General features: G+C 38.0%; 1 protein-coding gene across 1 annotated transcript in view; it reads left to right on the top strand.

Annotated features, from left to right (window-relative positions):
* The window catches only part of LOC112556951 (myosin heavy chain, non-muscle-like), a 35,777-nt gene extending 7,903 nt beyond the window's left edge, over nt 1-27,874 (top strand). The window contains 34 exon segments of the mRNA XM_025226460.1: nt 1,990-2,082; nt 2,286-2,349; nt 2,790-2,888; nt 3,185-3,328; nt 3,773-3,868; nt 4,448-4,566; nt 4,743-4,895; nt 5,694-5,708; nt 8,004-8,063; nt 9,231-9,401; nt 10,013-10,177; nt 10,510-10,624; nt 10,839-11,026; nt 11,213-11,404; nt 11,562-11,722; nt 11,956-12,064; nt 13,625-13,828; nt 14,281-14,429; nt 14,590-14,860; nt 15,676-15,824; nt 16,539-16,683; nt 17,012-17,224; nt 17,445-17,909; nt 18,066-18,233; nt 18,443-18,555; nt 18,700-18,880; nt 19,934-20,146; nt 20,943-21,194; nt 21,391-21,518; nt 22,306-22,429; nt 22,641-22,849; nt 24,998-25,106; nt 25,664-25,833; nt 26,303-27,874. Coding sequence (XP_025082245.1) covers nt 1,990-2,082; nt 2,286-2,349; nt 2,790-2,888; nt 3,185-3,328; nt 3,773-3,868; nt 4,448-4,566; nt 4,743-4,895; nt 5,694-5,708; nt 8,004-8,063; nt 9,231-9,401; nt 10,013-10,177; nt 10,510-10,624; nt 10,839-11,026; nt 11,213-11,404; nt 11,562-11,722; nt 11,956-12,064; nt 13,625-13,828; nt 14,281-14,429; nt 14,590-14,860; nt 15,676-15,824; nt 16,539-16,683; nt 17,012-17,224; nt 17,445-17,909; nt 18,066-18,233; nt 18,443-18,555; nt 18,700-18,880; nt 19,934-20,146; nt 20,943-21,194; nt 21,391-21,518; nt 22,306-22,429; nt 22,641-22,849; nt 24,998-25,106; nt 25,664-25,833; nt 26,303-26,402 — 5,307 coding nt within the window. The 3' untranslated portion in view covers nt 26,403-27,874.
* Nucleotides 27,875-27,887: the final 13 nt, after the last annotated feature.

Genomic DNA, 27,887 nt, shown 5'->3' with positions numbered 1-27,887 from the left:
AGATTGTGGGAGAGAAAATTAAATCCTAAGCACTGTGTGGAGTCTTCCAACTGTCTATTCTAAATTGATGGCTTGAGTGAATAACTTTCACAGCTAATCTAGAAACTAGAGAATCTTGTACCTTTTGACAACAGACATAGATATTTTACAGCCATTGGCTGTACAAGTTGTACTTTTTCAGAGATGGTTTATTTCTGTTTGCCATTTTTGATGGTTTTTAAATAAATTTGTTTTTTCTCTTCATGGTATTATCAAGGCTTTATTGATGCATTTTGATGAGATTAATATTGATATTTTCTTTAAAAATAGTACAGATGGCAGTACCAGTTCTTGTAGATGATCAAATGTTACAGTTAGCTTGTTAAACATTATTTTCTGCCAAAATATATGTTGTCAGTCTTGTTTATCAGTAGGCTCGTCTTTCTAACATCTTGGCTAACAAAATTTAAAAAGGAATCTGATCTCAAGATTAGGTTGCTTTTTTCTGTGAACATTAGCAAACTTTAAAGGGATAAAGCTTCAAGGCAAAAAGCTGAAGTGTTTATCTCAGAAATTAAAACGATCAGTGTGTTATCCTCTTAAATAAATATGAGCATTTAGCTGAACAGTTTGACTTTGTTGTACACCCATGTGTCCACTTAACAGCAGAGATGTTTTGAAAAATGTTTTGTTTGTCGATTTTGTCCCACAAACACCATGGAGCGTACTTACACAACCATAGGTAGCTATCATTAAATAATATTGCTGTGTGCTGTATCTTTATATAGCTGGCAGTGCAGTAGGTTTTTTTGACAGCAGCAGCATCACAGGCCTGAACAATGTATTCCACTATAACGATATGACAGCTGTGTCCTAATCGATAAGAATTTTTTAGCTCCACTATTACCTGATGAGACAACCACCAAATGTGCAGTCATTGACTGAAATGTCATTATGTGGCACATGACTTATTAAATAGTTTCCAAGTTTGTCATCTGTTTATACTTTTAAAGATTGAAAACCGACATTTTTAACCAGTCTTTAAGTTACAGCTGGAGTGAGACCCTGTTTGAGTACAGATATATAAATATTTACTTATGAAACATCTTTTGCAGATGATGATGCATGAATTAGCATTTTGTTGATTAGCAAGGAATCTCGCCTTATTGTGCACAAATATTTTAATTTATAATTGCACAAAACAGTTTTTTTAAAACAGATGTTGTCAAAGAACTGTTCTTGTTTAAAACAGTACTTCCACTACTCCTAAATTTTGTTGTTGAATAACAGTTTCTTTTTTTTTTTTTTTTGAATTGACAACAGCATGTATTTAAATCTGCACGATAACATTTGTTAAAGGACTTGAGGGGTGCAAGTCATTTTGTGATAATTGGGTAAAAAGATATTAGTACAAGATATTATTTCCTTAAATCAGGCAAATATCTCACTTTTATTGTCTAGATACATGCTTGTAAACATCATCTGCATAGGTCAGCAGCACAGGTGTCAGGATTGTAGTTTAAGGCCTCAGTGGAAGAGTTAGGACCCGTGTACAAATGTAATGTTACAATTTTGACCTCTTTCTGTTCATCATGTGTTTGTAGTGTATTTGCAGAACAGAAATGGGGTATTCACCTCTATTTGGGAAAATAGCATATTGCATTGAACTTTACCCGATCATTAATATACAATAAAATTGCACCTCACTTGTCCTTTAATAATTGGGTTTTTTTTGTTTTTTTTTACGGGACATAATACGTCATTTCAAAAGTAGTGTCGAATATATAAGCTCAATGGGTTAAAAAAAAGACTAGCAAGAGATCTGAAATTATTATTTATGAGTAGAAGGATTTTGTAGAGGATTATTATACACTTTTAAAAACTTTATTTTAAAATTATTGGTTGGAACTCTGGTGGCACTGGCATTGTGGAAAAGTAGTAGAACGAATGTGAACTAAATGCTGAGGGGATTTCTAGGGGTATATAAGCTGACATTATAATTCTGTTTAGGGGGAGCTAGAGAACCAGCTTCTGCAAGCCAACCCAATCCTTGAAGCATTTGGCAACGCAAAGACCATAAAAAATGACAACTCCTCCAGATTTGTAAGTTATCTATGATTGTATTTTGTATGAGTGTATCACATTAATTTGCAAGTCTTCTTAGTAATTCTAAAGATGATACTTTTGTGACTTTCAGAATGTGATATTACCAGCTCTAGTTTGGTTTTGTATATTTTTTCCATGTGTGTATGTGATACAGAAAATCTGTAAGTGAAAGTATTTATGCTGATTCATTTTATTTTCAGGGCAAGTTTATTCGCATCAATTTTGATTCTTCTGGATATATCTCAGGAGCAAATATTGAAACCTGTATCCTTACACGTTTTTATGTAAATGGGATATTTATTAATAATAAAATATATTCATATAGTGCTTTACCCCACCATTAAAGGTTAGGTCAAAGTGCTTCACAAAAAATGGAAACACGGGATAATAATGAACTCATTGTTTTGAGATCATTATGATTATCCTGCGTTAGTTCATGTTTATGTTCATGGTTAGTGTAAATACTCATGTTGAGAAGAAGAATGCCATCAGCATGTGCAGTTACTACAGCTTAGTACCACTACCAAGATATGTATGCTATATAGAAATGGCTTTGACATAAAGGGGAGTGTTAAATGAGGAGGAGAGTAGTGAGAGTTAAAGAACTTGAGTGGTTGATTTTCTGTTGAAACAAAGGAAAGCTCTGTGCTTCTGTAGCCTGCAAAGTAATTTTTTTTGTACCATGATCCTTAGCATTTATCCAGACCTTCTGGAGAAGTCTCGTGCTGTGCGACAGGCAGAGGGTGAACGAACCTTTCACATCTTTTACCAGTTTTTGACAGGAGCCACTCCTCAACAGCGCAGTGAGCTTTTTCTATCATCTAAGCTGTGCTTATCTATCTAGCTGCTGTTTTTAGGTTGGTTTTTTTTTCTTGTAAACTGCACGGTAAGGTTTTCTAAAGTAACTAATTCTATTATTTGTGTGTTTGTGGGTGCTTTAAAGAAAGATTCTAGTTTTTATTCGTGACACATAATCCTGTTTAGTCTCAGTCTAGAGAAAGATCAAATAATTTTTTGTCATTTGTAATTAATTGCAGTATTGCTGTATTTAACTGCAGATGAGGTTGATGAATGTGCTTTCTGTGCAATGTATTTACAGAGGAGTTTCTGCTAGAAGACATGAGCAAGTACAAGTACTTGACCCATGGAGCTGTCAGTGTACAAGGGGTGGATGACAGTATAGAATATCAGAGCCTTTTGGAGTCCATGGCCATTATGGGATTCACTCCTGATGACCAGGGAGGTGAGATGTCTCCCACCCAACCACCCACCCTTTTTCCTTTAGTAGGAAGTAGATTTTAAAGAAAGTAACGTAGACATAATGCAGCTTTTGAAGGCAGCAGCTGCTACCCTTATAATAACCAAATGTGGGGAAAAAAGTCAGATTTACTGTTAAAAGTCAGACTGCATGTGAGTGACTCAGCTTGGTGTACCAGACCATAAGTGATCATGTGAAGCACCAAAACTGCATGTATTTTATTCTTTTATTTTTTTCATTTTTGCCATCCACCTAACATCTCTTATAAATGTTTTTACCTGAACATTAAAAATGATTGCATGGGTAATTATCACTGGCATTATACTGTGACTTTCTGCAAAGGTAACAATGTTTATTAACAGTTTTAAGCTACATATGAAAGCATCTCTTGGCATATGTTGTGATCTTTTTGCTGCTTTTATTTTTCAGCCTTACTTCGTGTGATCTCAGCAGTACTTATGTTTGGAAACATGCAGTTCAAACAGGATAGGAACTCTGACCAAGCTACATTGCCGGACAACACTGGTGAGATTTTCCCATGACTGAGTTATGAGTGGAAACAATTGAGACCTTTGTTTTGTTTTCAACAGCAAACTATGGTGTTTAAAACATAAAGGATGATAGTCATTAATGTTCCATTAAGCTCTTCAATTTTTGATTGAGGGAAGAATTTCTGTCTTAGAACAAGATGCATGTCCCACTATTCCAAGGTGCTGGATATCTACCAGAGATATTTTAATGGGCTTGTGGGCAGTGCATGCTTGTGTTTAAAGCTTATAAAAATCAGAGCAGATAACAATCATGTTTATAAATGGAGTTTCCTTTTGATGGAAATGCACCAGTAGATAGCCAGAACGAGCATTAAAACAATTTGCTTTATTTTGACAGAAAAGCTTGAAATTTATGAAAAAAGCCATGTAATCTCTTTCAAGATTTGTTTTGGGGGAAAATGGAAGAAACATGAGAGTGATGTGAAAGTTTTATATAGTAGAAACAGCTTTTAAAGGCAGCAGTGTTTTCCTTATAAAATTGATCGTTTGTATTAAAAATAAATTCCAAACTTCCTGTAAATCTGCTGGAAATGTTTGTGTTTTCCAATGATAGTGGCCCAGAAAGCTTGCCACCTGTTAGGATTGCCTGTGACTGCCATGACACAGGCCTTCCTCAAACCTTAAATCAAAGTGGGGCGTGACTTTGTCACAAAGGCACAGACTAAGGCGCAGGTATGTGTGACATATTTTTCCAGATGCAGTGAAACCTCTTTATTAAGACCTTCCTGATTACTTCTACCCCTTAGTGTTTTAAAGACATTTTTTGCAATAGAAACGTTATCTCTGTTAAACTAACTCCAACCCAACTTACAACTGACAGTTTATGCTCTATTATGACTTTTTCATAGGTGGAGTTTGCAGTTGAAGCTATTTCCAAAGCTATGTATGAACGCATGTTCAAGTGGATTGTGCAGCGAATCAATAAATCACTGGACCGTACTAAGAGGCAAGGGGCCAGCTTTATTGGCATTTTGGACATTGCCGGCTTTGAGATCTTCAAGGTAGGCAGGTTCTGGCAAAACCCCCTTGTATGTCTACTATATGTGTGCTTTGTTGTTGTAATATTTTTTGTTGTATGTCTGTTTTGGAGATGGTGTATACAAAATATCTTTAATTTGCTTTTATTTTGTTGTTTTGTATTGATAAGTTGCTTGTTTTTGTTGCTGGTAGTGTTAGCTGTAAAAGGCAGCTGATTGCTGTCTCCACCTTATATCTAGATTCCGTTGGTTACAAGAAGTGGCTGAGTGCCACCATATGCAAGACCCTGGTTTAGTAATGCAGCAAAGTATTTGTAACAATCTTAGTTTTTAGGAAACCTGGAAAAGATAATACATGTAAGCAAAAGTTCTTGAGAGCTACTGTTGTCAGTCTGCATGCCAAATGGCTTGTACATAAAGAAGTCATCTTTGATAATGCTTACAATATGTGCAACAGGTGCGGGGCAGTATTGTGTTATTTCATCTTTTGAAACAGTATTTTCATTGTTGGGAAACATCCATATCATATTTTAAAACAGTCTCATGGTAGTGCTTGATTACTTTGGTGTATTTTGATCATGTCGGTAACTATATAGTCTATCATGCTTCTAGAACATTTCAGACACATGAAACTGCTATATAACATGCTACAGATGAATCTATTGTCTTTCTGGGAAGAAATTGAAAAGGTGCAGATATGATGATACAGCTGTCTTTTAAGATTTTTTTTTCTTGCTTTGGTATACTGAGTTTGTAGATTAGGTTTAGATTTGTTTATTTGAGATACAATAATTCAATGGTCTCTTCATTTCATCTCTCCAGAAATCTAGCCAGAAGGTAAATGCTGGCAAGTGGCCTGTGGTAACAGTGTTATGACTTGGATGTTGTGTGATAGACTTATTTTTCAGCATGGAATGTCCATTCCTGGTCAGCATATTTATCTACTGTTGTCCTGACTTTTACTGCTGTGCTGTTTGCACTTACATTGTCAGTTGTATCAGTTTTTTTTTAAACATTGCGTAGTGTTGCATAGCATTTTGTTTTGCCACGCCATTTAGTTTATATTGTATATTTAATGTGCCATTTTGTAAATGCTGTATATGTCATTTATGTAAAGACAGTGTTGAATATGTAACTTGCAAAAAAAAAACAACACCTCCAGCATTCTCAGAAGTAATGTTTCTTTGCCCCCTAAATTTCTCAGATGACATAAGTGCTTAAACATTTTTAAGATGCAAAATTGTTGTTTGTGTCTAAGTACTAGGTATCTAAATGTGGTTTTCTTTCTTTTAACTAACACTCTATAAGTTCTAAAGCAATTTAGTTTATTCTTTAGTTTAAACCACTAGAAGCATAAATCAACTGTTTATAAGTCTTGTGACATGGTTTACTTGGTGAAAATGAACCAATTAATACTGATTAGCCCTTGATAAAATATGCGCAACCAATAGAATAATTCAAACACATTTTGAATAATTCAAACACATTTTGAAGGATTTGCATCTTGTTTGTCTCTAAAGAAATTATTACATGCAGGTAAACATTATTATACAATTTTGTAAATCATCGACTGGCAGATTTAGTCATTTGAGATCAGTAGGATGTAGTAGGCTTGTAAATGAAGCCATTGTGCACTTTTGCATGTTTTAAAAATTAAACAAGCATCTAATCTAAGCATAACTTAACATTATTTTAAAAGGTATGTTAACTACAAACTTTTTTTTTTACTGCATGGAGCTTTTTCTTATGCTTTTTAAAAATATGTATAATATCTGACAGAGTTAGTGATTCAAGACCCAACTGAAGTAATCAGGCATGGTTGCAACAGGTAGACAGCTAATGCCTACAGCCAAAAATGATAATAGTTTTGTTGTTAAGTTGTGTGGATTTTCCTAAAACACATGCTTTGTAATTTTTACAAAGAACATTTGTAAATGCATAGACTTTAAGATAGAGTCTTACATTATTTACCCAATCCACAGCTCATGACAAAACAGAGACAATATTGGACTCATGAAGACCCAGACACCTTGAGAAAAGGTTCCTTTGTGAGTGGAATTGCACAGAGAGTGTTATAGAAAGCAGATGTAAACATAAACGCAGACCTTAAGGTTAAGAGTCTTGTCTCCATAGCATGGAGCTACAGAGCCTGTAGATGTTGTATAGGGGCATCTTCGCCATCACACCATAACTGCCACTCTCCCAGTAAAGTAACATTGCTTGCCCTTAATTTCTTCATGTCCCAGGGCAGTGACTTACGACTTAATGCCTTTTCGTAACTACAGTTTCAGTAGTGTGCTTGATGATTATAAATGTTACAATTGGTTGGGCTTTCTTTTTAGTGCCTCTGTATGATGGTGAAGAAAAAGTTGTTTTAGTTTTTAATTTGTAAGTTGATGATCTAAAACATTTTAAGATGTTGGGTAGAATTTCCTTGACAAATGCTGCTGGCTATAGAGAGCAATATAGTTTGGGAACATATGTATAATACCTCATGCCTCATTCATTTATCCCTTGACTGGTATCAGTCATTGGGGGTGGTGAGGGAGCATATGGATAAACACAGCAGGTGAGGAAGTAGGCATTTCCCTCTTAGCATTACACAGCTTCAAAAGAGGCAAAGAAATAGCTGTTGACAACAGATGGTAACAAGGTGGAAGGATGTTTTGATAAATGTAATCAGTGCGATTGTCACTTTGCCAAGGAAATTATTTTCCTGTCATAATATTTAGAACTGTGTAAAGAGTTAGTATTCCAGACGAATTGGTTTTTAGTTTATGTACAATCATATCTATTTAAGTAACGGTTTCAATACGTAGAATCATTCTGCTTCCTTTACATTTTTGGCTGTGGGGGGAAATATTAGACTTCTTTCCCTATTTCTTTTAAGTAAACTTGTTATGTCATAATAAAAATTAACACTTTGTTGTATATCATACCTTGTACAATGAACATGGTCTGGAAAGAAAGTACCACATGCTATATTTTATGATTGCTTCATATGTTTACTAACAAATGGATTTAACCTATTGCAAAAGTAATGCCAGATTTATATGAATTCAATTTAGGCTAGTTAACTTAACCTCTAATAAAATGATTCAGAAAAAAGTATAAGCCTTTAACTTCTAATAGCACTGCCTTCCTTCCTCCTGTGGTTGGTCTCAGAAAAGAGGTGGAAGAATTAAGGAAGCGGTGAGAGAGTAATGCAGTATTGTTGATGTTGATATGGTTAAAGCTGGTGTATGTTGATTGCAGAATGCTGCACGGAATTTTTGCCTGTGTTGTCTCCTTCTTTTTCATTTATCTTGCTCACTTGTTTTATCATTGTTTGCAAAATGAAGATTTTGAGAATGCACAACTATGGTTGTGGGTGTGGCTGTGAGGAAGTGTCATATAGTTGTAAATAGATGTGTATCACAGACAAGACATGCTTGTGCGTTAATCAGTTTTGTAATATATTGTTCATACCTGTTCCAGCTTCCGTTGGGCTGGTTGGTTTTTCTTATTAATCTTTTTTCAGCAGTTGTTGCATGGTGTTAATTGATCTGGAGTCGTTATTTCGCAAATTCCAGACCGATTTAAACCTTTGACAAGGGCTTTCTTTGTGCAGATATTGGCTTAGCATAATTTTTTTTTCTATTTAAACTTGTTTGGTTTTAATTTTAATTTTTTGCTGTATTTACGTTTTTCTAAAGTTTATTTTACTTTTAATATTTGAATAATATAGATTAAAAGACAGAAAACAGACCAAAAAAGATGAAAATTGATGTAGCTGTGCATGTAGGTCATTGCAAATGTTTAAAGAAAAAAAAATGTAAAAAAGCTCAAGTAAAATTAGCCTTGGTATTTGAATGTTCAGCATTTGGAGAATGTACAGATTGTTTACAGAGTACCTATAGTACTTGTCAGGGAATTCATATATTAGTCTCTACCTTTAACATGTTTGAGGGGAGTAATAAAGTCTTTGGTGCTTTCTGTCGCCTAAACTGCTAAACTGTCCTGTTAGTAAGCAACTGTAGTTCAGCTGTACTATACATTCTGCAGGGATCATATTCCTTTGACTTTTTGTGTGTGTGTGTAGACCGCAGCATTGTTAGCAAAATTGGTAGACCCTGATTTTGTGAAAACAGTTAAAGAACTGCCTTTTTGTTGGCCAAGAGTAAGATCCCTTGGTTTAAAGTAAAATTTGCTTTTTCATTTTTTGCAAATGAACCGAGTCGAGGTCTAGGGAAAAAAAATTAGGTTCTTTTTACCATTGGTTTGTTTACTTTTTTTTTAAAAAAACAGAGAGATCTCGAGTAAAAGTTAAGTGTGTTTATGTATGAACATTGAGTAGATTGAAACCATTCTTTTTTGCAGATGAACTCCTTTGAGCAACTGTGCATTAACTATACAAATGAGAAGCTCCAACAGCTCTTCAACCACACCATGTTCATTCTGGAGCAAGAGGAATATCAGCGAGAGGGCATTGAATGGAAGTTTATTGACTTTGGCCTTGACCTCCAACCCACAATTGACCTTCTGGAGAAGGTTAGGCTCTTTTTTTAAAATTCTTTGTTGAATTTGAATTTCTAAAATAAATCTGAAGAATTGAAGTTTCAATCCTTGTGTAGCAAAAATGTAGATGCTGATAATTTGAAGCAGTAGCTTCAAGCAACGAAAGTTGCATGTCTTCCATTGTTGTCTCCAGCTGTTTTTTTTTGTTTTTTTTTTTTTTTTTTGTTAAATGGCTTTATAATCAAAAAGTACAAAACTGGAAAAAAAATCCTCACTAAGATAATGTTTTGCTTTGCTGTCATAACTCTGCACTACTTAATGCACTAAAATTTGTACCTTCCAACATTTAAGAATAAAAAGGAAGGAAACATTTCCTATTTTTGTAAAACATTAAAAAGATTTTTAAAATTTTATTTAAGTCATTCTTACAATAATAATATTAATTATTATTAATAAGTAATTTGATTTAAATTTTCTGGTGCTTTGTGGTGTCAAACTTATAGAGTTATTACTAGGAGTAAAGTATACCCTGTTGATGCTTATTTGAAAGACATTTGATTTGTTAGCAACTATTGTGAAAATTAAAAAAAAGAAAAAAAATCGAGTATGTCAGGCTGCATTGTTAACATCAAAATTGCTTTCAGCCAATGGGTATCTTTGCCTTGCTGGATGAAGAGTGCTGGTTCCCCAAGGCCACTGACAAAACCTTTGTGGACAAGCTGCTGGCTCAGCACACATCTCATCCTAAATTCCAGAAACCAGATTTTCGTGCTGATGCACATTTCTCGATCATTCACTATGCTGACAAGGTGGGTCTATGTTTTTGCTGTCCATACATTAATGTTTATCCTTCACTCTACTACGCCCTAATTATCAGTTATTGTTTTGTGTGTGCATGTTAGATTAGCATGTGTCATCATTCAGAACAGAAGTTGGGATTTGATTGTTCGCAGAAGCATTATTTTCTGGATGTTATTTCTTGCTGTATTTAGTGTCCATTGCATAGTGTCCACATATTGCAGTTAGGTTTGAGACTTCTTTCATTGTTTCATGCTGGCTTTTGGCTTTTTTTTTTTTTGTTTGTTTGGTTTTTTTTTTCATTTTGCAAGTTTTTTGTTTCTGATTTATTTCTTGGTGGCAGGTGGACTACTCAGCTGACCAGTGGCTGATGAAAAACATGGATCCCTTAAATGAAAATGTTGTAGCTATTCTGCAAGCTTCAACAGATCCATTTGTTGCAGGCATCTGGAAAGATGGTAGGCATGCAGTTTCTATCAAGCAGCTATAGCAAAAGATAGTTGCTTAAAAGGAACAACAATAAAAATGTTTTTCACTTGTGATCACACTTTTTTCTCTTATCCTTTTGCTTACCTTTTCCCCTCTACCATTACCATCCACACATGTTTGAGAGTGTTTTCTGGCATGTAAGCGTGTGCATTAAAAGCAGACCTGTTGTACATCTCGTTGTAGCTGAAATCGTAGGAATGGGTGCACAGCAAGCTGCTGCAGGGGACACCATGTTTGGCTCACGCACTCGCAAGGGCATGTTCCGCACAGTTGGGCAGCTTTATAAAGAGCAGCTTAGCAAATTGATGGCAACACTTCGCAATACAAACCCTAATTTTGTCCGCTGTATCATTCCCAACCATGAGAAGAAGGTGAGGACATTATTGACTGAGATAATATCACCTGCTCCCTCATTGACACTTATCCCTAAGTTTTTTTTGTGTTAAAAAATAAGTGAAAGGAGCCAATAGTGAAAATGTCTTGAAAATTGTCAGCATGTTCTTCTTGGACTGAAAAGCTTAATAAGCTGATACATATCAGTCCTTGTTGTCATGCAGGCTGGAAAGATTGATTCACCACTGGTTTTGGACCAGCTGAGGTGCAATGGTGTGCTGGAGGGTATCCGCATCTGTCGCCAAGGATTCCCAAATCGTATCCTCTTTCAAGAATTCCGTCAGCGATATGAAATCTTGACTCCTAATGCAATTCCACGTGGTTTCATGGATGGCAAAAAAGCTGTTGAAAAGATGGTATGAAGAAGAAAAGTGTGTGAAATGTAGTGGAATATTTCAGGTAGTGTACGTCTGATATTTATTATGTGTATGTATGTAAGATATTATTGGAAAATGCACTGTGTGGAATAGTAGACTTTAAAATGTAATTAATGATGGCATTTGTCTCCTGTAGATTTCTAGCCTGGAGCTGGATACAAACCTCTACCGTATTGGTCAGTCCAAGATATTCTTCAGGGCAGGTGTGCTGGCCCACCTAGAAGAAGAGAGGGACCTCAAGCTGACTGACATAATTGTGCAGTTCCAGTCTTTGGCACGAGGTCTCATTGCTCGCAGGTATGTCCTGTTTATAATGGTATGGCAGCAATAGTTTAGAGGTGTCTTAAGTATACGTAAGGCCTTCTTATTTATGCTTCATATATTTTGAATCGTTGGTCTAAAAGGCAATCAGTTTATAATTTTTTGTGAATTCTAACCTTTTTAATTGAATAATAATGTTTTTCACACTTTGGTTTAATAAAGTTTAACAAAGGTTGCCTTCAATCCAAAGTCAAATGGGGTATTTACAGAAATTACCAGAAACGCCTGCAACAGATCAATGCCATCCGTGTGATTCAGCGGAACTGTGCTGCATATCTTAAACTGCGCAACTGGCAGTGGTGGCGTCTGTTTACTAAGGTCTGTTGTTTATGATTGAGTGTGTACATGTGTGTGTCTATGTGCATGCACAAATATGTTAACAGGAAAGAGATACACATAAATGCATTAGTTAAATAATGTCAGTTAATCGTTGCTTTGTTACTGTTGCAGTATTCCTGGGTTTTAGGGGAACTGGGCATGCGGGCAAGAGTTAACCTCAATTCTCACTACCCACTCCAGGTCAACATAAAGTTGCGGGGGGGGGGACCATATATATATTACTCAAACATTGATCACACAGTTTACCATGTAGCTCACGAGCCCCCACCTTTCCGAACATAAAACTCGACGTGTGATGTAACATATAGAAAAGATTTAATAACATAAAACATACAAAATACATGCAATAAAAATACTCGTATCCGTACTAAGCATACTTCCACTATTCCATGGCTACTATCTCTCTCTAAATCTACCATCACTCTCACATGCTCATCAACTTAACTCTGATATTAAAAAGCTGTTCTTGTTATTGTGGGTCCATGATGGTGGTTTGGCGGAGACCATTACTTCAGCTGACAGTCACAGCCCTCCGATGACTTTCCCACAAAAGTGTTTGCTCCGCCTGTCCATTGTCCTTCCTGCCCAATCTGTCATCCACGTCAGAGAGCGACCACTGCTTTCCCAGCGACACAGAGTCAAGCCTTGTCCCTATCCAGGGACATATGTGGTGTCTCCAACGACTGATATGCCACTTACAGCCGCTGAACAAACGCCACCTCGGTGCAAAGTTCTCTGGTTCTTTAGAGTGCGTCAAACCTAGCAGACATTCTCTTCCTTTGAGAACGATGACTTCTGGCCTTGGCATCAAACGCCTACCTCTCACTGGTAGTGCAAGTCCTCTCACAGGTAGTTCAAGCCCTGGTCACATAGCCCTTTGCTTTCCATGGCTACAGGAGGCAGTCCTTGCAGTTGTTTGTCACTGACTGGCCCCCTTGCTCAAGGTTCTCTAACCCAAGCATCCTTCCTCCTGAGTTTTGCCCTCTTGGCTTAAGACCCAATCTCAAGGTACAAGTGAAGTTGTTGATAGAGATGCTGAAGTCCAATCTGATGTGCCGAGAAGTGTCCTGCCAGTTCTTCGTTCTCTATTTTTCTTTGTGCATTTGCACGTCGCATACACCGAGGGATGCCATTGGTCACTCACTCACCAACCAATCAAGTAGTCAACATCGATAAGAGAACGACCACCCTACTGACATTCTGCCCCACTTCGGCGGTGTAGCAGACAGGTGACTAACCCCACTCTCCATCAACCTGGCGGACAGGTGTATGAGCCCCCCGAGATGTCACTCTCTTTCTTCGTTGACGTCATTAACACCTGCCAGCCGGCTGACCGTGCTTGGCTTAGTACTTACAACATCTCTGAGCTTCTACTGCATACAGCATCTCTACACTGGGACATATGCTTCCCTTTTCTTGCATAAGGACCCTCATTTATACACTAATATACACATATATACACTAATTGGGGCGATTGTTACTTCCCTATTTAAGTTACCAAAGTTACCATTTTATTGGCATTTGCCTTGTCTTCAACAGGTAAAGCCACTGTTATCAGTGACAGGTCAGGAGGAGAAGCTGCACACAAAAGAGGAAGAGCTTCGCAAGGTGAAAGAAGTGTTTGAGAAGCAGAAGCAGGAAGTAGAACAATTAGAACAGCGCTATGCCCAGATCATTGAGGAGAAAAATATTTTGGCAGAACAGCTGCAGGCAGAAACCGAACTTTGTGCTGAGGCTGAAGAGGTAAATCAGTATGTGCAACTTCTGCTTTCACGCGTCCTTTTAAATTTTTTTTTAATTGATATACTGTGTCAGTGTGAGGATGGGGTTTTTTGGGTTTTTGTTGTTGTTGTTGTTTTGTTTTCTTCATTGACAATGATTTGTAAAATTGCTATGCAAAAAAACATCTTGCGTACTGTATTAAGTTTGTTATAGCGATATAAATCTAGTAAAAAGAAAATTGGTTTCCATAGATAAATTAACTTTTAATCATAAAAACATGATTATCCATAACAGTGCTGTTGGCCAATAATAGTATAGTAAAAGACTTATGAAAATCGTATCCAAAGCTTAGCGATTACAGAAGCATCATGTGACCAGAGGCAGTCATGGTGTCAAAGTAATTTTGTGTGTGTGTTTTTATATAGATACTAGCAGCAGTTTAGATTTATGACACACTCTTGTTTTTGTTATAGTCACGGGCACGTCTGGCCAAGCGTAAGGAGGAGTTAGAAGAGATCCTGCACGACATGGAGCTACGGATGGAGGAGGAAGAAGAACGAATAGCAGCTCTGGCTGATGAGAAAAAGAAACTGCAGCAGACAGTAAATGATCTTGAGGAACAGTGAGTGTGCTTTTCATGAATTTTGCTGGTTTCATCTGGTGATTCACATGCTATTTGCAGTCGCCACACTGTGTTACATTCCAGAAAATTGGTATGTCCATAACTTAGAAGTAAAGAGCATTTTCTTTTCAAATTAATACTGGACAACGATTCCTTCCAGGCTAGAAGAGGAAGAGCAAGCTCGGCAAAAACTACAGTTGGAGAAAGTGGCTGCGGATGCTAAATTAAAGAAGCTTGAGGAAGACCTGGCAATAAATGAGGACAGTAATTCTAAGCTCATCAAAGAAAAAAAGTCTCTGGAAGAAAGGTTGAGCGAAGCCAATGCTCAAATTGTAGAGGAGGAAGAAAAGTCCAAGCAGCTTGGCAAGCTGAAGAACAAGTATGAAGCGATCATTGCTGACCTAGAAGAGAGGCTTCGGAAAGAAATACAGGTGAGAGACTTGTAATATGGCTGTTTGATGTGGAAGAGAGGTGGGTAGACCTGGTTTTCTCAATAAGTAGTTCCTTTGTTTGTTGGATTTTTCAGTTTGCTTGAGAGTTTACATTACACAAATTGTATCTTGACCATAATTACATTTGGTGGATTTGATCAGTACCTACTTACATCATTAGTATATTAAACAGAAATTTGTCATATGTGCATTTCTCAAAGATCTCTAAAATATAGATTGATTTAACTTTTTATTTTTTTAAAAAAAAAGCTTGATTTCTCCCCATAACCACTTTTACATTTTTTTTCATTTGAAAATCCTAGAGATCTGACTACAAACAAGCCATACAAAGCATTTGGGCGTTTTATTTTTAATTTTTAAGAGGATAATGGACTTTGTTTTGTGTAAAATTATTTAGAAGAGATTGACAGAACACGATTAAGAAACATGGTTATGACAAAATTAGGCATGAAATCAAATTCTTTGCACTCTATCACCAGCCAATCCCAGTAGCGAAGACTATGTTGCTGGTTTTGCCATGTAGCATTCATTACCTACCTATAGTCAAAGGGAGAGAATTATTGTAGAAAAATTAGTCCTTAAATGGTTTGATCATAATCTTTAATGTCATGCACTGTCATCTGTGACTAGTGATTTCTGCAGTAAGGCCCAAATGAAGTGTGCAGCTGTGGCTGCAGCCTATGATAAAGGCATAGTGCAAATAAGCTTCAAAATGAAGGAGAATAAAGAATAATTGTTCTTTAGTTGTCTGTACCTGATTCGTACACTTTTCTTGTTGTCTTTGATTATTTTAGGCACGACAAGAGTTGGAAAAGATTCGGCGTAGGTTGGAGACAGAGCTAAATGATTTGCGGGACCAACTGAATGAGAAACGGCTTCAGGTAGAAGATCTCCAGGCTCAACTTGCTAAACGTGAGGAGGAGGTCCAAATCTCCTTGCAAAAGTAAGTTCCATACAGTTTAAATTGTTTATCCCATTTGTTCATCATTCAGATTATGTTTTCACCATTTATTAACTTTGCTGCATTATTAAAATATAGTTCTTGAACAATTGTAGAATGAATGGCTAGTAATAAAAGCCTATCCCAAGTTAGGATCAGGGTTAATGTTGCAACATTTCCACGTCCCTCATCACACTGCATCACCTGTATTATAATGACGTAGTAAGGGAATGTATGTATTGTTAACATCTTATCAACAAAGGTGCACAACTATTGTAACTCTTTGCAAATTGGTAGTCTGGAGCTGTATTTTTCACTGATATCAATCACAATAATATTCATCTCACAAGCATGATGATCAAACTTCTGAATATGTGCTAGTAGAGATATTCTCCTATTTCTGCACCTAGTGAATACTAAAAAAATGTTCTTTTTTAAATCCTTAATACACATGCCTGTGGTATATAAGTCTTTTACCTCTTATTTAGAACAGCACAACACAGGTTTGGCTCTGAGTGATGTTGGTCGTTGACAACTGGTTTTTAAATAGATCTCATTGTAATTCATGAAATCTTTTACAGGAGTTTCCATTTGTTCGTTATGCATTGTCTTTACACACAGAAATCTGTAGTCTTGCGACACCTCTTACTCATAACATCAAGAAATGGTTATTTAGTGAATGTGACATAACTTTTTCCTGTCTTTTGCTGCACTTAGGGCTGATGAGGAGACTGTTTCCAAACAAAGTATCCAGAAGCAGTTAAGGGAGCTGGTCAACCAGCTACAGGAAGTGCAAGAAGATCTTGAGGCTGAACGCGAAGCCCGCAACAAAGCAGAAAAACTAAAGCGAGACTTAAATGAGGTTTGTATATTGATAAAATCAATGATGACCCGTGATTCTCCCACCCCAACAAGTAATTGATATATATCTAATGGTCATTATGAAGATGTTTAGACACAGGAGCTTAAACATCATATGTGTGTGTTAAGAGGGAGGGTGCTTTTTCATAAGACCCTATGATGGAAAAATTAGTTTTAGCAGTTAATAATAAAAAACATTTATACAGCACTTTTCCAAAGATTTGCTGAGAACACTTTACAGAAATGATATACAGTTTTGGGTTAAAGAGGGTTGAAGAAAGGTGGTTTTTAAAAAAGTCAATGGTGGTGATGTGAATTGCATTTATCAGGAACTAGAAGCTTTGAAGACAGAACTGGAGGACTCGCTCGACACCACAGCAGCTGTTCAGGACCTCCGCACTAAGCGAGAACAGGAGTTGCAGGAGCTAAAGCGAACATTGGAGCAAAGTCAACGTACGCATGAAGAACAGCTGCAAGAAATGCGTTCAAAATACAATCAACAGATTGAGACACTCAATGAAGAAGTTGAGAATGCCCGCAAGGTACGCATGTTTATCTTTTTCTTTTTACATTAAGAGTAATTAAAATAAATTTCAGAATCCAGATTTAAAGGCTTAGAAAACTATGACGAGACCATAAGATAAAAAAAAATATGTGGGGTCAAAGAGCTCCTTGTTTTAAAAAGAAAATCTTTAGCAAATGTTTAGTGTGTTACATTTTAGATTAATTGTTCTTATGAGGAAACGTATGTGTATGTCACAGGCAAAAGCAACTCTTGAAAAAGTAAAATCTACGCTGGAAGCAGAGAATCAAGATTTGGTGTCAGATCTGAAAAGTGTACAGATGGCCAAGACTGAATCTGAACGCAAGCGCAAGCAAGTAGAACAGCAATTTGCTGAAGTCTCCATCCGCCTCCAGGAACAAGAGCGTAGTCGTGGGGAGACATCTGATCGTGTTCAGAAGCTTCAGGTGGAGTTGGAGCAGGCCAATGCACAATTGGAGCAGGTGGATACAAAGGCCTTGCAGTTGTCTCAGCGTGTGTCCTCACTGGAGGCTCAGCTGGCTGATTCCCAGGATATTTGTCAGGAAGAAACGCGGCAAAAACTAGCACTTCAGTCAAGGCTTCGCCAGGCAGAAGAAGAGCGGGAGGCTGCTCAGGAAAAACTGGAAGAAGAAGAGGAAATCCGACGTTCCTTAGAGAAAACTGTTGCAGAACTTAACCAGAAGGTGAGAAATACTGTGTTTTTAATACAAGGCATTATTTGTTCCCATGGGATCTTTCCACATTTTATTATTGTTAAAATGGTTTCTCTGATACAGCAGGGTTTAGTTCTGGGCAGGAGACTGCAAGCATTTAAGAGCACACAGTGTTTTGTGTTTTAGATTATTGAGGTGAAAAGGAAGGCTGAAGAAGATCTGGCTAATAATGAGGCTCTTGAGGAGTACAAGAAGAAGACTCAGCGTGAAGTGGAGCAGCTGTACACCCAGCTTGAAGAAACACGGGCAAATGCTGATCGTCTTGACAAGTCTCGCAAGAAACTACAAGCTGAAGTAAGATTTTCTGTTTTAAAGAATGGTGGCATATTTTATTATATTTCAGCGCAGCCTTAAAAAAATAATTGAAAAAGGATGCAATGCTGTGAATCCAGGGTCATGTCTGTTGCATATTTATTAAATTTGGTGTCATGGAAGTCGCTGAGAAGTCGCTCACACACAAATTTTGTGTTTTTCCCCCCTCGCTCCATGATCCCTCACCACAGGTGGATGACCTGACCATTGCCTTGGAGACCCATCGCTCTAATGCCAGCAACATGGAAAAGAAGCAGCGCAAGTTTGATCAGATGCTGGCTGAAGAAAAGGCCGTGTCTGAGAGGTTAGTCAGCTTATGTTTTGACCACTCTTATTCAGCTACTTTATGAAAGCAGTAAAAATGGTAGTATTAAGCAGGTGACAGATTATTTTACAGTAAAATATACAAATTCCAAATAGTTAGGTCTCAGGTATTGTAAATTTGCAGGTTGGCTGCTGAACGTGACCAGATTGAGAAGGAAAGTAGGGAAAAAGAAACAAAGATCCTGAACTTGACTCGTAACCTTGATGAGCTTCAAGAGCGGGTGGATCAGCTGGAGCGTATTCGTCAGCAGCAGGCCCGAGAACTAGAGGACCTCATTTCATCAAAGGACGATGTTGGCAAAAATGTGAGTTTTCATCCCTTTTCTTGTGGTTTTTGTTTTTTTAAAGATACAAATCATAAATAGGATGCAATAGAGACAATATACTTTGATTGCTTATCAAAGTTGCTGTCACATGGCTGAAGATTGATAGGTTGTGAAGGTTTACAAATGCAGCCTATTTCCCAGGATATATAGTGCAGCAGTGTATGTGTCCTAAGATTTCCCTTATTCAATCATTTGTCCCATGACTGGTTCCGGTTGATGAGAAGAGCATATGGATAGATGCGACAGCTGACAAAGGCCTGCCACTCCAGCCTGTCATGAGCGATGGTGAGCAGGTCCTGTACAGGACAACCAGTATACTCCTGTAAGCCAGCTCTTCAGGTTACCTCATTGTTGGGACCTTGTGCCAGTTCATTTGGCCAGACCTCTCTAGCTTATGTTGTGAGCAGTGGTTCCTGGTGTCCACAAGTGTGGCAGTCATCTTTTGGTTTTCTATTCCCCGTATGCAGATCATAGTAGCATTCTCTGTCGCTACTTTCTGAATGCCTGAATTCTCCTCTCTGTCATGGAGCTGCCATCTTATGGGGACCTGAAGTATTTCAAGCTGCTTACCTCATCTAGCCTTACTTTGTTCCTGTAAATACTGTGCTTTTGCCAGTGACTATGACCGGTCTTGTCAGAGCTGAACATTATCCCATATGCATTTGAACTGTCAGTCTTCTGGTCAGGTTGTATATTTTTCAGTTAGTTCCTGCTTCGAGATCCATGTCTTGTGCCAAACATAGGTTTCATATCAGCTTCCCACTAATAGAAATGGAGGTGGGATAGTTGTGAGTTTCTTGCATGATATTCTCCGTAAAGATGTTGAACAGTACAGCTGATAGAGGGCACCTACTGTCACATGAAAAAAATGCTTCCATTTGGTCCTTTAAACTGATAGGAGAAAAGAAAAACTTTCAAATGACTCATTTCAACATTTAAAGAGAAATTGATATTTCATGCCTTGCCATTAATAAGGATAGGGTACTGTTTGTCTAATGTGTACATAATGGAATCAAACTACTTCATCAACAGGTCCATGAACTAGACAAGGCCAAACGTAACCTGGAAGCTACAGTAGCTGAGCAGAGGCAACAAATAGAGGACTTAGAAGATGAACTTCAGGCAGCAGAAGATGCAAAACTGCGTTTGGAAGTGAACATGCAGGCCCTGAAGGCTCAGTATGACCGTGATGTTGCTGGTCGTGAGGAGCTGGAAGAAGAGTCTAAGAGATCATTGCTTAAACAGGTATAACTCTTTCTTTACGCTCTCAACACAGATGACTGATTTTGCCCCGCTCGCTTGTTTACGCAGTATACACATAGGGCTGATTCATTGTTGTAATTTTTTAGGCCTTTACAGCTCGTGGTTTAAAAGAAAAACATAATAAGATAGTTTAGGCATTTCTGAACACAATTATCTCCCTTACATGACGAAGGACGTATGTTACAACGAAAGTCTCGCCGATATTCTACACTACCTGTCCTTTTCGATGGTACACATTGTGAACATCATGCATCTGAAACGTCGACAAATGAAAGAACACCCCAGAGGATATTCCTGCTTCAGATGAAGGAGAATTTGACCACGAATAGTGTAAAAATGGTTTTCATCTGCTCCCGAATTTCGGGCCATGCCATGTTTGAAATGTTTGAAAAATACTTTTCCAAACTTCACTACATATACCTAATTTTGGTTAGATTATCATAAAAGTGAGTTCTCAAGCAAGATTAAGGTAAACTTTTCCACTTCTACACATTTTGATCTGTCATAATCAATTTAAATTGTTGTTCTATCTTCTCTAGTTATTTTTTAATAATTTTTTGAAAAAGGGTAAATTCATGCATACAGAGGGATTTGATCTCTTTTAGCCTTATGTAAAGATAGAGTTAACTTTAGTCTTTTTATAGAATATCTCGTTAGATTAGTTTGTGGTGGAGTTTTTGTACTCGCAGGCAACTTGTGCATTGGAGATAAATATCTTGATCATTGATGAAAAGGAAGACAATGATGGTATGGAAAAATTTATTTTATTGTTTAACAGTTGCGAGAAATGGAAGCAGAGCTTGAGGATGAGCGCAAGCAGAGAGCCATTGCAGTAAACGCTCGCAATAAGTTGCAAGGAGATTTGCAAGGCTTAGAGCAGCAAGTGGAAATGGCCAACAAGGTGAAGGAAGATGCTGTTAAGCAGTACAAGAAGCTGGCTGCTCAGATGAAGGATTACCAGCGCGAAGTTGAAGAGGCACGCATTGCACGGGAGGAGATGGCTGCTGCTGTGAAAGATAATGAAAAGCGGGTGAGCAAAGATGCAAAACAGGAACTTCTTTTTTTTAAGCAGACTTTTAGTTTTACTGAACTAGTTCACCATATTTATGATAATTTTAATTTAAATATAGAGATATTAAAATCTAAAAGGGTAACTGAAGCATCAGATCAGAAGCCAGTGTTGCTTTAGTTCAGATGTTCTCACCAAGTAACAAATTCACATGCAGGTGAAGAACTTGGAAGCAGAACTGCTAAGATTGCAGGAGGATCTGGCTGCTGCAGAAAGGGGTCGACGTCATGCAGAGGCAGAACGGGATGAGCTGGCTGATGAGATTGGCAGCAGTGCGTCTGGAAAGTGAGCTACTAGTGCCATTACTAGCTAGTGTAATTGCAGTATGACCTAGCACATATTTTAACGATAAATGTCTTGAAACAATCATTGTGGGAAAGTGTCTGGAATCTTTACTTCTGTCATACATGGCAAAGTGCTGAATGAGGAACTTTTTTATTTAAAACTGTCACATGTTGTGACCTTTGACAGCCTTGTGCCGACAAGTATTAGATTGGGTATGATAGTGGCAGTTGTTCTTATCTTCATTTTTACCACTGTAACTTCTTGCTGTTGCTTAAAATCCGAACTTCCTTAGTGTGAGAAAAAAAAAATGGTTCAACCTGGTGAGGGAGGTGAGGTTGGTGCTAACTACCCCACTAGTCATGCTTCATTAATCAGTTCCACTTGCCGTCACCACCCTAACCCTGAACCATTTTTACCTGCTGGACTGTGGAAGTTTGGTAATGGTAGTCTTGTGGAGCTTGTGCCCACAAGTGGAAGTGCTCATTATTAAATTATGATTATTATCTTGAATGTAGCATGCAGGGTAAGTAGATAGCTGAGTGGTCAGAACACTGTTAAGGGATGAGTACCTGACTCCATAGAAGGTTGGGGAAAGGTAAAGCAGTAAGAGGGAGAGGAGATACCTCTACACTTTCAGTAAAATGGGTCCTAAGATAGGTGAGGTCTAAAACATCTCATTCCAACCCACCCCCCAAATGACCTAAGAAAAAATAAGGGATAACTACCTAGCAATTTAGGAATAAATTGTGGTAGATCGGATTACCAATTAATGTGATTTTTTTTGCAGGCAAGCACTTCTGGATGAAAAGAGACGCCTGGAGGCAAGGATATCAGAACTGGAAGATGAGATGGAGGATGAACACACAAATTCCGAGATGGCTAATGATAAGGCTCGCAAGGCACAGATACAGGTGAGTTATGAGAATGGCTTGTAGTGAGGAGTATGTGAGGGATGGTTACCAGCAACAAAGCCTGATGGAAATCTGCTTTACTTCTCTGCTCCCTGTCTTTAGTAAAATACTAATAATCTCTTTTGCATCGTAATTAAAGATTTTCTAATAAATATAGTTTACCGGCAAAGTTCTGATTATAACAAGTTTTCTAAAACATGATGATGCACAGATGGACCAGATGGCTGCTGATCTGGCAGCAGAGCGTTCAGTGTCACAGAAGCTTGAAAATCAGAGGCTGGTCCTTGAGCGCCAGAACAAAGAAATGCGTGACAAACTTCAGGAGCTGGAGGGGCAGAATCGAGCTCGTACTAAAGCTACCATAACTGCCCTCGAGAGTAAGATTGCCAATCTGGAGGAACAGCTTGACCAAGAAGCAAAGTAAGAGAAGCTTTTGTTTACTTTAAAGGGGGTTGTTAGACTAGGATTGTACGTTAGCTCAGCAAGTCATCTAGATATGAACCATTTCTGTTCTGAGAATGAGGTTTCATGTCCAGAAAAGTTCACTAGTCCAATAAAGCTTAAGCATCCAGTTCATGAGCTTCAACACCTATCTCAGTTACCACTGGTTTGCCATGTGGCTTGGGCACCATAAAGAGGTGAGTATAAAACCCTGGTGAAGACAGGTCTCATGGGATCTATAGGGGCTTTCTTTAGAAGAAATCTGATCTACCAGAAGGCTTCTTCTCTTGCAGAGTCTTTGGAACAGGTATCCAGTCATGAGTAGTCACTTTGACAGACCCAGGTGTTGGTCTGGAAAAAAATATCGGTATCAGTGCCTGACAGCATCTCCTGTGATAGATATTCTTCTGGGATGCTCTCTGACCAAATTTCGACCAGTCTCTGATGCTGATATAAAGGCGATTATTCTCAAAGCCAAGCCAACAACTTGCCAGTTAGACCCAGTACCCACAAGCCTTCTTCTTGAGTGCTTAGATATTTTATTTTCAGCCATCACAAATATTGTAAATGTCAGGTTGTCAGCAGGTATTTTCCCATCTTTGTTTAAAAATGCCACGGTGAAGCCACTTTTTAAGAAATCCATTTCAGTGCGTTAAACAAGATCCTAGAGAAAGTAGTTTTGACACAGCTCTGGGCCTACTTACAAGAGCACCAGCTCATCCCCCATGCTCAGTCAGCATATAGACCCGCGGTTCTCAAACGGTGGGGCACGCCCCCCTTGGGGGGCGCGATGGTGGTCAGTTTTTAAAAGTTTCTTATACCGGTATTAGTGAAATTAGCTTACATTGCTGGTTAAGGGGGAGCGCGGACGTACCTTTGTTTGTCACGGGGCTACCAACACTCTTGTCTGTGCATTTGTTTTATCCAAACTTGATTACTGCAACTCCTTGCTTGCTGGCTTCCCCGAATACCTTCTTCACAAACTCCAGAAAGTACAGAACTCTACTGCACATCTGGTGCTTAGAGCTAGGAAACGGGACCACGCCACCCCTCTCCTTTGTTTTCTAATCTGGCTTCCCATCCTTTCTTGCATCCAGTACAAACTGTCCATGCTGTGTTTTAATTTCTTTTCTGGCACCTGTCCTGATTATTTCTATGAACTGCTTTTCCCTTACGTCCGAGCTAGACAACTCCGCTTCTCTGATGATCGTGTCCTTACTCTTCCTGTCACCAAATCAACAACACATGGCCTCAAGATTTTTAGTTATTGTGCAGTGAAACAAAGTAACTCTCTCCCTTTCCATATCCGCCACCTACCCACTATTGAATCCTTTAAACGTGCACTGAAAACACACCTCTTCTGTCAACAATTACTCCTAACACCTTTTCCCATAATGCTAGTCCTTTGTCACACCCTTCCTTTTGCAATATCATGTTACTCTCAGCTCTTGTTATTTGGTTCCTTTGTGTTTTCTGTATGTAGATTTTATTCTTCATTTAGTACGGTGGTTTATTCTTTTATAGCTCATATGTTATTTGTTTTCCTGTCCCTCGTATGCTGTCCTTGTTTCATTCTTCTTAAGTGGTAAGAACATACACCTTAGGAGCTTTACAAATTTTGAATTTTTTATTTATTTATTTTTATTAAAAAGGCCTTTCTTGGGGCTGGTAGCATCCTTGGCTACCATTAAGATATATCAAGTAGGAGAAACAGGCTTCTGCTAAGGCTAAATTCTTTGGGGTCCCAGGGACCCCTTTAGATTTTTAAGGGGTCCCTGTTCTTTGCCCAAATTTGAAGGGGACCCCATTGACGAAAATTGAAGGAGTCCTCCTGCGTACTGTATGCAATTTTTTGCATTACTGTACGCAATTTTTTGCGTAAGCAGAAGCCCTGAGAAAACATTTAATATGCATTTCAAACTGAAATAAAATTGAAGGCACTGTAAACTTTCCTCTGTTATGTGTTACACATCATATCTTTAGCATTTTAAATTGAGTTTAATGGTAAAAACATCTAGGTAGCATTGTTTTCAGTCTGATAAAAAAAAAAATAAAGTCAATGAACCAGATTGTCTGCTGGTGAATGAGGTGAAGAAGAAAGACTTTCAAAGTCTCTCTGTTTTACAGAGAGCGGGCAGCACTGGCTCGCACCAATCGCAAGATGGAAAAACGCCTTAAGGAACTGATGATACAGGCGGAAGATGAGCGTCGCAGTGCTGATCAGTATAAGGAACAGGTTTGTGGCAAGCAGTGGAGACTACATGCAATAGAAGTTTCTATATTCCATCATTCATGTGTAGCTTTGTGTGCTTGTACATGTGTATGTATATACATAGCTACATTCTAAGATTATGCAAGCAGATCTGCAAAATAGATGTTTCATTGGACTTAACCTTTTTTTTTGGTCATTACCCTTTTGAAGCCTATACATTTGCATTGTTCAGTACTGGTGTTATATTTCCAAATGCTGACAATGGCATCAAAGACACCTACCTGTAGGGAGTCAATGAGATGGTATTTTGTCAAATTTGTCTCCTGTTTGTTCTGTTGGTGTTTTCAGAATTCAGCAGCAATTTTTAGCACTTGTTTTTCAGTATTAATGATAGCATATAATGTGCACTCAGACTATGATGCAAATGCAGTGAGCTGCACAGGTGGTTTTAGCAAATTGTTTCTTTTTTCCATGGTAGGAGATTATAGTGGGAGATGCGTATGTTTTGGAAGGCATAGTTCTATTTTCTTAGATGATGCTTGAAAATCAGTTTTCTTGTTTTGGTACTTTGCTTGATACAGCTTGAGAAGATGAACAGCCGAGTGAAGGCTCTAAAGCGACAGGTGGATGAGGCTGAGGAAGAGTCGGCACGCATCAATGCTCAGAAGCGAAAGTTGCAACGTGAACTGGATGATCAAATGGAGCAGAACGATGTCCTTGTACGCGAGACCTCCCAGCTGAGGAAGTACAGGTAAGCTGGCTTTTTCCTAGTGACAATTTGTACAGCCTCTGCCCACTTTCGTGAAAAGGAATGGCACGTATGCCATCCTAAGAAACTTTAGGCCTTGCTGATATGTCATTAGTGAGATGTATCCCACTAGTTAGAGGTTGAACAGCAATGTAGTATGTCCACTATTTGCAGGAATGGAAGAAACATCTGGCTCACATTAACCTGGGTTTTTGGCATCTTAAGCATTCTAGTATAAGGATCATGACCAAAAATATCGTTTAGTACATCACATGCACTTCAGTGCATAAAACGTTACAAGCAAATTATCTTGGGAAAAGGCCAGGGAAAGGTGGGTGGGAGGGAAAATTATCTTGGGAATAGGCCAGGGAAAGATGGGTGAGAGGGCATCGAGATCATCATCACTTGTCTCTAGAATGTAGAGTACTCTAAGCAGATTGTTGACAAGAGTTTTTTCTTAATATTTAAACAGACCAGCAGCTCAGACACGCGGGCGAGGAGCATCATCCATGGCATCCAGATTGGAAGATGAAAGTGCGGATGATGGACAGGAAGAAGGCTCGGAGACATGATTAGCATCTGTTTAGTCCTTTGTCCAGTTTCCTCAGAAATCATGAGCATGCAAACTTGAACTTTTAACATCAATTTCACTTGGAGACAGACCTTTCATGTAGTAACACTTTTGACAGTCTAGATGTTGATATTTCTTACTCCAGAACTCACATTGATCTACCATCTGCATGTCGTTACACAGCAGCTCATTGTTTCTTAATTAGTTAATAATAATCTACAGCATGATACATTATTTTATCATTCAAACTTAAAACTTTAACTGGTGTAATCAATAGAAATAGCAAAACAGGAAGACTTATTATATGAATGCTTATATGTATTGTGATGCCAAATTCCAAAGGCAAAAAAAGTGTATATAGCGATGCTTGCTTTGTCTTGGGTTAGTCATGCCAGACATGAAATTCCCGTATTCAGATTTGTTTCTTTTTTCCTGAAAACTGCTTTTCTTCTTGTGGTTCTTGCTTTTGTCAGCTGTGTAGGTGATTTGTATGAATCTTCACCACTATAGTGGGAGAAGAATTGAAGTTTTGCACAAATGATAGATAAAAATTCACTGAACTAAATTAAGACAACTACTTTCCTTGTTTCCTGTATCTTGGCGTCTGCTCTTGATTCTTCATATTTCATACTTAACATGGTGCCTAAGGTGACCCTAAGGATAATGACACATAAGCAAGACTTTCTGTAGAACTGCTGTTTTCTATGCATGCTGGGTCTTCATGCAAGAAACAACTATGTCATTATTTCTCATAAGAACAAGGTCAGAATGATTGCTGGGTGATGTGTACAAGGACATTTAATAAACCTTTCATATAACAGTCCATGGCATATATATGTATATGGAAAAATGCAAATATAGCTCTGGCATGTCTCTGGGACCACTGGATTATGCACAATGTAATAAAACAGAAAGGTATTGGATGAAGTGTTATTTTCGAGACCGCACTGTATATAAAATTGTCTTTTTTTTTTTGCTTGCCTCCTTTACCCAATTCACTTTCACCATTGAGGTATGTAATATGCATTTACAATTACTGTAAGCAACTATTTTTTATACTGGAGATGCAGTCAGGTAGCCTGTCATATGTGCTTTTTAGAGAAAAATCTTGCAGTAGATTTTGTCAACAAGATGGCCTGTTTAAATTTCTTGGGAACAATTTGTTGAGTGGTGCCATTATTATTTCCAAATTGATCTTTGTGGATGTCATTGCTGCCTTGTTCCCTGTGCTCTTGATCAACTCAATTTTTTGGATCAGTCACTACCTGCATCTCTTCAGTAGTGTCTTGAGTTATTGGCTTGGCCTTTCACATACTTTACAAGTGCTCAAGGGATCACTACCTTGCCTATTTGTCATATCAGATATGAATCATATAGTAAAAACCATAATTCTGCGCTATTTTTACTGCTTACAGCAATAAGTATCAAGAATGTGCTTCGCTGAACTTGTGAAATAAAAAGCTCTATATTATATGGTGTTGGATCA

Source organism: Pomacea canaliculata, linkage group LG1 (genome assembly GCF_003073045.1).
Source record: "Pomacea canaliculata isolate SZHN2017 linkage group LG1, ASM307304v1, whole genome shotgun sequence".
Lineage (NCBI taxonomy): Eukaryota > Metazoa > Mollusca > Gastropoda > Architaenioglossa > Ampullariidae > Pomacea > Pomacea canaliculata.
Note: the sequence above shows the minus strand (reverse complement) of the source record. Positions and strands in the feature narration are given on the sequence as shown.